Source organism: Leptonychotes weddellii, chromosome 4, assembly GCF_054177405.1.
Source record: "Leptonychotes weddellii isolate Sample4059 chromosome 4, ASM5417740v2, whole genome shotgun sequence".
NCBI classification, from domain to species: Eukaryota; Metazoa; Chordata; class Mammalia; order Carnivora; family Phocidae; genus Leptonychotes; species Leptonychotes weddellii.
In genome coordinates this window covers 148,041,955-148,052,052 of record NC_138372.1, presented here as the reverse complement: position 1 = coordinate 148,052,052, position 10,098 = coordinate 148,041,955, and the positions used below count along the sequence as shown (strand labels likewise).

At 31.5% G+C, this 10,098-nt stretch overlaps 1 protein-coding gene across 2 annotated transcripts in view; it reads left to right on the top strand.

Annotated features, from left to right (window-relative positions):
- The window catches only part of CSMD3 (CUB and Sushi multiple domains 3), a 1,160,890-nt gene that overhangs the window by 403,951 nt on the left and 746,841 nt on the right, over window positions 1-10,098 (top strand). For both annotated transcript variants that reach the window (XM_081816413.1, XM_081816412.1), the window contains exon 6: window positions 2,646-2,758. In XM_081816413.1, the coding sequence (XP_081672539.1) occupies window positions 2,646-2,758 (113 nt within the window). The remainder of the gene's footprint in view (window positions 1-2,645; window positions 2,759-10,098) is intronic.

Below are 10,098 nucleotides of genomic sequence, written 5' to 3'. Positions count from 1 at the left end.
TTCTAGACATTATCATATTACTCTTTAATGTTTTTGTACATCATTTGCCACCATCTGAAATTATCTTATTGATTTATCTATGTTACCTTCTTTATTTTCACTTTGCAAGATTGTGGATCTTGTCTGTCTTATTTACTACTATATTTCCAACCCTTAGTATCAGGATTAACAATGAATTATATTTAAGAAATATCTCCTTTCATATTTAATAAATTATCTAAATTAATTTAATGGAATCTTTCTAGGCAGCATTTATTCTCAGTCCTCCATTTCTAAGATGTCCTGATAGCATGTGAAATATGGTGCAGAAATATGTACAGGCATTTTCCAGATTGCTCTATAAGACATAGACAAAACCATATTGTGTAAATTATCTTTAATAATATTCAATACTAGCGGACTATCATTTGGAAGGAGAGATACTGTGGTGCACTTGCTTTATGGTTCAGTGTCTTGGCGTACCTATAGTTCTGCTTCATAAGCTGAAACACTGAGGCTGTCAGGAATATCTTCTTATTTGCACCCCTGTTAAATTGCCCTTATTTGCTCCATCCCATGTGTATTGTGCCTCCAGCTACGGCAACTCTAATATCTTCAGTTCCACCTTTCTCAATTCCTGAAGGTGAATTGAGTTGCAAACTATAGTTCCATAGTAGCTATTACTTGTCTTTTCTACCCTCTATTGCTGAAATTATCTTTGATGTCCCGGGAAAGATGGGAAGTTTATCCTTTTTATTGCCTGTTTCATCTTCTCTCCTCTCTTACTTTTGTTGATGTCTTTGTTGTTTCTCATTTATTGGATCTTCTAAGGGCCTCTCTCCAAACTCTGTACTTTAATGTATTACAACCATCCATATATTATAGTCTCATTATACTTAGAAATGTGTGCAGACTGTAAAAAATAATTTAAACTTTCCCTAATGGATATTTATGGGCATCAAATCAAGGAAGTGAGGAGAACCAAATTGTAAATCAAAACCTGGCATGAAACATGCTAGTCTATTGAAAATATAATTGTACCAAATCTAAATACTTTCTCATTGAATTGCTTTTTAAACCAAACCAACCAACAAGCAAAGGTAAATATAACTTGGATAGTTTTGAAAGTAAAGAAGTAAAAATTTAAAACTTGAGTCTTAACATTATAAAGTTATACATATCTTTATTTGCTAAATTCAGATATGAAAAAGGAGCCAGTTACATCAATAAATAGGGTCACTGCTATGAAAAGAGAAAATAGGGCATTAATAGGGAAAAGTTAGAGAAGATGCATTCCAAAGTGCAAAGAGGGATGAGAAATGTATGTGATAGAACCCATCTTGTTCATGTTAGAATCATGAACGTAATATTGTGAAGACCATTCTATACACCTGTGCGTATACATCTGCCCACAATGATACAGTAAAGGTGAAATTCATATTTCTATGGCATGGCAGATAGTCATCCACAGAAAGTGATAGCTAGTTCCAAAATATCGTGGGAAAGTAGGTTTTGGGGGAAATAAGGGAACGTGTTGTATAAAGGGTCCTTGGATCACCACGTCTGCATCTCGACAGTAATTAATGTGTACAACATATATTCCAATCTCCTCCTACGGGTCCCCTAGAGTGACTGCCTGCAAAGCACTGAGAGAAGAGTTGTAATCATACCCTCCAACACACACACACACACACACCCCAGCTATTTTGATGTATGATGAAGAAAAGCAAAAGTTTTGAATAATAGTAAAGATACATCATATACTGGTTATTAGGAAACCTTAGTGAATAACTCTTCTTCAGTATGTAGTAGTCTAGCTTTTCAGAATATTTTACCTTGGCTTTATTGCACACACCTAGGATTTAAATGAGTGGTTATATGGGTGTAATATTCCTTTATTGAATGAAATTAGAGAAACTGCTTCCCTGGAAATCTTCAAAAGATATAGAACAAGAGAGTTACTTCATCTGTTGACCATGACCAGTATCTGGGGCATAGTTTCAAAGTTTTACTCTAACTACCTTGCTTTAAGGAGACTATGAAATGGTACCTTTGTGACTAAATATATGGAGAATAAATATACATCCAAAATACAATCTGTTTTCTGTCTGTTAATTGGGGCAGACCTCTAGTGCGTTATAGAAGTATATATTATAATGAAAGCTAATCACAAAAATTTATAGTATTGGAAATCACATTAAAAGAGTGCTTGCCCTATGAAAAGAAATTAGGAAATTTGCCGTAGAATATGCAATGTGGAAAATATATTAAGTGGAAAGAGTATATCAATTGCTTTGAAGTCTATTTTCTAACTATACCATATCAATATATTCTTGAGGAGCATAAGGACCAGCACCATTAGCTCAGCCTCTATTATGTTTATTATTATCTAGGCAATAAATTTGGGTGAATCAAAAATTATATCCAGTTCACAGTTTATTTTATTAATATATGCAAACTGATTGGAAAGCACGTTTGGAGTTGCACCATTCTATGATTGACTTTCCTATGCATAAAATAACTAATGTATTCATATTTAAAAATTAAAAATGAAATGTCATGAATATTGTATACAGGTAGACATTTTTCAGGGTCCCAATTCAGTGAAAACATTTACTGCTGAAAAGTTTTTAAAAATTTTGTTGTTCTTGTCTTTTATAATTCAGGTTATCTGGAATGAATATACCACCACCAATTATCAGCAACAAAAACTGGCTCAGACTGCATTTTGTTACAGACAGCAATCACCGATATCGTGGATTTAGTGCTCCATATCAAGGTATGTTTAATAAATTCCTTTGTATCTTTTGATATGTGAAATGATTTTGGTATATACAGCTGGATTTTGTGATAGAAGCAAAATATCTTTTGCATTAATAAATGGTAATTTGAATAAGCAAAATGGTCATTTCCTTGCTGAGGCAATATTGTGATAATAACTAAATTACAATAGAAAAGTTAGTTGGTTTTTATAGCACAGTGCTCAGAATAAAGAATATTATGACCTCTAAAAGATAATATATAACAGATGTCATGCTTTACTTTAATAAAGTGCTTCAGCAAATAGACATGCTTCCTAAAGCTGTACCACAAAACACTGAAGAAAACCTGCAGTTGTAAATAGGCTCTCCATCAATTGAAATCCATTTTCATATACAGTGTGTTTGCTATTGCTAGTTTAATTAACCTTGTTAGGATTATTATCCATTGTTTTTATTAACAGGCATAATTTTGAATAAGTGGGATATAGTATTTGATGTATTAACTTGAAAAAAACTCTTTATTTAGAACAAGATTATTATGAAGATGCAGTGTTAATGAAAATGTAGCTTCTACAATGTTTATTAATATTATGTGGGTGTACTTTATCCTCAGACTACTTATGTAAATAATTCATTTCATTTCATTCTCAGTAGTGTATCAGCTCCTGTGAGGGGAATTGTGAGCACTGCCATAGTTACATTTTTCCATTTATCTGTTTTTCTTTTTTCATTTCATGTTTTCCTTTATAGTAGTTTTAAGTCTTAGGCACTTTGCAAATTTAATATGGTGACTTTAGGTAGCTTATAGTTAATACCTAAAATGTTATTAGGCCACATACTGTTTTCTGGAATACAAATTTCAACAATTAATTCATATTTTGAAGACCAGTAACCTATCTATAGGCGTCCTATCAATAAGATTTCTGACAATAGTAGTAACAGATTAATGTGATTGGTATTTTGACATTTATAATAGTGTATTGGGTATTACTGTAATAAAAATCCCTAAAATAATAACTTAAAAGTAAAGATTTTAGACAAAACCCACTGTAGAAAAATCTATAATTTCTATTGCTAATGTAGTTAATTTGAATGGAGGCAGGAATGCAAATATGCTCTTAAATCTATGCATTTCTCATAACTGAATACATTACTCATCATAAAATACTGTATTTTAAAATTGAAAATTAAATATGCATAGAAAATTACTTTTACATATTTTATTAAAAATAGCTGTCCAGAGCATAGTAACTTGAATCTTACCAGTTTCAGCCATTGTCACCTTTAAATTTTGAAATAATATTTTGTTGAATTTCCAATTTCAATATCTAAAATTTTTGTGTCCTTCAGGAATCAGAGGACTTCTTCTATTGAAAAAAAAATTGTTGTGGAGCTTCTTTATCTCTCTGGGTTGACCCCTTCCTTTTGGGGCTTTCCAGCCGTATGATTTTTTGGCTCTAATTCCTCTGCAATGAGTTAAAACAGATGGCATGGCAGGAATTCAAAAGACTCTCATCTTTGACTCATGTGGTGATCTTTTCTACTAGATTCATGAAATCTTTCAGTCAGATGGCTTTTCCTCATCTGAATAGAAATAAAGTATTTTATGTTTAAATGTATAACCTGGAGGAAAAAACATGATCTATCTCAAAAATAAAATGATACTTCATTTGCTTTATGTAGTATGGTTTCATGAAACTGGTATCCGTAGATAGGGTTGTTTTGCATTATAAGGTAATAGGGCAAAGCTGCCAGTAGATTTGTATATTTAATTATTATTTTCAATATTCTACTTGCTGATCTTAAATTGGCTTTTATAAGTACTTTCAGGTTCAATTTGATTTTCTGGCATTGCCTATCTGGTTTCAGGAGTGAAAAAGAGCCTAACAGTGAATTCACTGCAGTAAAATAGAAAGGAAGTGTTTTATGGGGTATGCATTTTTTCAATTTTCTTCAGGAAAAGGAGTTCAAAAGAGGGTAATTTTTGGTGTAATCTATATCTACATAATGTAGAGGAAATAAAGTGGCCTAAGAAAATGGAAGCTATGACTTTATAATATGATCAAGGAAAAGTTTTATTATATAAAAATCCACCTTGACATGTATCCTTTTAAAACTGTCCTGATTACGGCCTGGTTTTTCTAACTGCATTATGTCCAAATAACATTTTACCTAGACAACATAAATTCATTTGGAGAAGTAATTCTTGAAACTATAAACAAAATTGGGCTAAAAAAGAGAAAACCCTCTAAGAAGCAAACTTAAATAGCTGTAAAATTCATAATTCTGACAACCTGAAAGACATGCCCTAGCATGAAATGCTAATCATCCTGTTTTACATTGTACTAGGCTACCATTTAAAATCACTGGTATCTAGATTAAAGCCAATGAAAGAGAGCAAAAACTACTGTACAGAAGTCATAACCAGGTTTCCATATAATACAGTTTCTTAATAACTCAAATACTTATTGAGTACCCAGTGATTATTACCGTTACCTTTTATTTTGAATTAATTTAATGTTTTAATGAAGCTCTAGGTTTCCAAAGACTGATTATTTTCTCCATAGCATTTCTGTTTAACCTGTGTTCTTTATAAAAAACCTTGAAAATTAATTGCAAGCTTACTAAAGGTTCCTGAATGGCATTAGCTGTATGTCCCATCATGGATGGCGTAGGCACATAGACACACTAACACGCCTTCCTCAATAGAGCGTAAATTGTGTTAGAAACTAGCTTCCTTATTGGTTCAGATATAATTTAAATAGGGTTAAGTAGAGGTAGTGGATAACACGCTAACAAATGTAATTCTATTTTAACTCAAAAATACTCAGAAAAGTCTTGATTTAAATAAATTACCTTTGGTATGCAAATTGCTTCCCCCTTCCCAGATCCCACACTGAATATGTCCACTTCTATCTAAAATAAAACTGACTCTTTTTTCCCCCTGGGTTTATTTATGTTGGAAATCCCTTCTTTGAAAACCCTATTATTATCTCTACTATGTTTCAAAATTTTTTTCTCTTCAATTTTCAACTCTCCCCCCAAGAAACTTATTTCAATATCATTTTACTATATTAGTCTTTGTTTTTAAAATTCTTCCTGCATTCAAATCTCATTAAACCTCTTCTAATGAGAACTTGAATTGTGCTACGTCACACGTAAGTGGTGTAATTTTTCTTATCTGTGGTGTTTGGAAGTCCTCATATTTATTTTTTGAAACCTCCATAGCATTGTCATTTGATTTTTATTATAAACCTAAAATCTATTTTCCATTTCTATAAATATCATGTGTTCTTAATTTCTAAATTAGAAAGAGATTTTCAGATGACAATTGTCCAATACCTAAAACCTTAACCCTAAATGGTGTTTATTTAAAAGTATTATGTTTTTACCCATCAGTCACCATTATTCAACTATGAAATATTATTACAACATTTTTCATTTTTTCTTAACGTACTAAGATGCTATAGCTGTAGATAATCACAAAATTGTCTTTGGTATGTAAGTTTAGGAAGTGCAGCATATAATTAATTCCAATTACCCAAATATATGAATTTCTATATTATAGATTATGTTTTCTAAATTCTTACAGATTTTATCACATTTTGACTTTCCCTTTTCTTCCATAACCTTGTTTATGTGATTCTTCTTATGTAGGTTAATATTTTCTAGACACTTATTTTCAATTTAACAAAGATACATCAATAGTAAATACAGCATATTTTAAAGTTAGGAAGGAAAATACTTTATTACATAGTTTCTCAAAGAGATGTCATCCTTTTTGGGATCAGCTGTGTGTCTTTCTGGTGAGAAAAACATATTTAATGAATGGAACTTTCAAATTGTATTGAAAATGCACTGCCATAAACCTCAGTTATACAGAGGCCTGTGACATTTTAGATGCACATAATTTAAGTGAAAACAACTTTGGAGGAGTATCCATTTCTTAGATTTGGGAATGTTTTGACATAAACGTGAGTGCAGAGTTACCGAACAAAGATAAATAAGATTATCAGGGGCCCAGGGTAATCTCTAAGGGAAAGACTAAGAATTGGAGTTTGTGAGGTTACTAATTGCTATCTGAGTTGTTTGAGCCTTGGTTTCTCCATCAGTGGAAAAAAAAGGCACAGTTGGAGGACACATAATTATTGTGCAATTAAAAATGTATTAGGATTTCTATGAGCAAAAGTCAGACATTCAGTGAATAAAGATGCTTCAGTGGAAAGAAATAATCAACCATGGGAAATGGGTGAGAAATATACTTTCTAACCATGAGATAGAAGTAGTTTAAAAATTGTGATCAAACATAAATCTGAATCCTGGAACCACATGTAAAAATGAAAAATCCTACATTTTATAAGTACATTCCCACTTCTCCAGGGAAAAAAGGGCTTTTCCTTAGATCACAATTTTAAAATGAAATTTTAAAAAATAAACTCAGTTATGCTATAAAAACTCATAACAATTTTTAAAATAATATTCAAATTTAAAAATAAAGCACAACATCAAAGCAATCTGTGTAATGCTGTATTTTTTTCTAATTTTGCTTAGGCATCAGTTTTTCTTTGTATACCTTGGTATATCCATTTATAATAAAGCACAAGGAATCCCATCCCAGCATTCTAATCACAAAACTCCTCCTTTAATTTGATAGCTATCAATGTGAGTCATTGGGATTCAGGGTTGGAGGTGGGACTGTGACATAGTAAGAGAAGATCAAAACTTTTGGTTCAGATAATTTAGATGTACATAGTTTAATAAGAATGTTGAACATGGACAATTAGGCTATTTTCCTGGTGAAGACAATAGACAGGGCTTTGCTAATACAATTCAAGAGATATAGTCTCTCTATGTATATTTCATATTATTGTAGATATTATTTATTTTTTAGTGAGTACATACTGTGGGAAAATTCATAAACTGTACTTGAATTGTTATCTCAAAATAATCCCCTTTTCATACAATAGACAAAATGCATTATTTTAAGGTTAGGAAGTCAGCTAGTTATTTTCATTTACTGAGTTTTGAGAGAATAAGATGTTGAGTTCCATTGGTGTATAGTGTTTGAGAATAACTTCTAATCTTCTACCTTATTTCCTTTTGATTTTATTATTAACATCACTTTTTTTTTCCTTCAAGTCTCATTCAGGGCTAAATCATTCCTTTCATCTTGAAATTCTCTTTTTTCCTTTTATTCTGTGGTTAAAAAAAAAGAAACTTCTTTTACTTCTTGCTTAATGAGCTTGTCTGGTTTATGGAGTTCATTGTTGTAATTAGTACAATGTCTACACAACCCGCAGAGATAATGAAGATATTTAATAGTCAAAATGGTCTAAGTAACTATTGGTCTGTCTAAAAGAACCATTAAAAACTCCCTATAGCATTTCCTCTGTGATGTAAATTTATGTTTATAGTTCATGCCAATATAACATTTAAGGCCTTTTACCATATTAGTTGATAATGATAGAATTAAATTCTTCCATAGCTAACTATATTTACTTTTTCATTCCCATCCTTAAAACTTATATGCCAATCTTCCTATGTATCCCTCAGACCAAAATTCTGTTCAGAACTTGTGGATGTGTTTGACAGTAAACTGGCGAATTATTATTTCATTTCAGATTTCTCTGAAGTAGACAGTTCACTGTGAAACACAACTAGTAACCTGAGTGAAGCATTGTATGTCAGAAACACAATGTTAGTGATTCATTTTTGCTTAACATTAGTCAAACAATAATTTCTAGTAAAATACTTTATCTTGCTAAACATTTTAACATTTATGAGTTAAAATTAAGCCATATGACCGACTGCATTTAGAGTTGAACCAAAGTTTTAATATATGAAATGAGAATTTAGATATAGAGTAGAATATTAGGAATAATATTTCATTTATCTCACCTTGCTGTTTTATAGTCCTTTTATTCTGGTTGTGAGTTAACTATATGCATTAACACAGAGACTACCCAGAGTTATTAATGGCTGTTATCTAGGAGAAAAAAGTATTTTGGAAACATTACACTCAGATTCTGATTAAGAGGATCACTTAAAACCAGGTGACAATGGATTTTTTCTTCTTTTACATTTATTTATTTATTTATTTATTTATTTATTTATTTATATTATTAGGTTATGTTAATCACCATACATTACATCATTAGTTTTTGATGTGGTGTTCCATGATTCATTGTTTGCGTATAACACCCAGTGCTCCATGCAGTACGTGCCCTCTTTAATACCCATCACCAGGCTAACCCATCCCCCCCACCCCCCTACCCTCTAGAACCCTCGGTTTGTTTCTCAGAGTTCATAGTCTCTCATGGTTCCTCTTCCCCCACCCATAGATGGCGGAGGAGGGGGCCTCTGTCAGCCGCTACCGGCAAGTGATAGTGACAATGGATTTTTAAGCAAAGTACAGCAAGAAAATGTAAGGAGAAAGAATGTATGTACTTAAGAAGTAGTCACAGAAATCAGTATATTAAAGATGATATGGAGATTCTGTTATAAAATTTTCATTATTTTCCTAGGAATTGAATCAATCTCCATAACATTGATATTAGAATGATTCCAACATAGTCGAGAAAGAAAATATCATTTATTTTTATTTAAAGAAAGATCTTTAAGGCTTTCAGTTGCTAAGTGTTTTTTTTCTTAAGCCAATATTTTGGTTGTTTCTTTAAAAAATATTTAATGCTTAAAATAAAATCTTTATGGTTTGCTAAGTGTTCTTTCTTAGGCTGGTGTTTAATCCATTTATATAAACCCTTTGTGGATATATCTTAAAAAGTGAAAGGCAAATTATATTAACCTTATGTTATAATCTCATAGAATTTGTAAGAATCCAGAAATATCTTAGTAAAATGATTGTGATTTAGATTACTATTTTCAAATACAGCAACTACTATGAGTAGGAGATAATTATCAAATATCCAATGGTGATACTTTCTAAAACATATAGTAGTAGGTTTAAAATATAGTGCTTGACAACTGTACAATTGAAAAAAAATTCATTTTGGTATAACATTTTAATTTGGCTCATGTTTTCCTGTTAATGATAAGATAAACTTGCTAGTCTCTTCTAGGAAAAACATGTTTTGTGTTAACTCAACTTCCTTGGGGCAAAAGCTCAAACTTTCAGGGTTTAGATCACTTCCTTCTTTTTTAAAGAAAATTTCTAGATATAAGTGATAGCCTGTGAGACCTAATAGTGTTGGGATAAAATACGGGATAGATATGGCCTGTCCATATCTAAACCCTTGCTCTGATTCATAAATATTAACCAGTTTCCATGGAGATGTCACTTGGTAACTAGGAATCCTGTAGACATCTACTGGTAGTATCCACAAGGCAACTTGTGGTA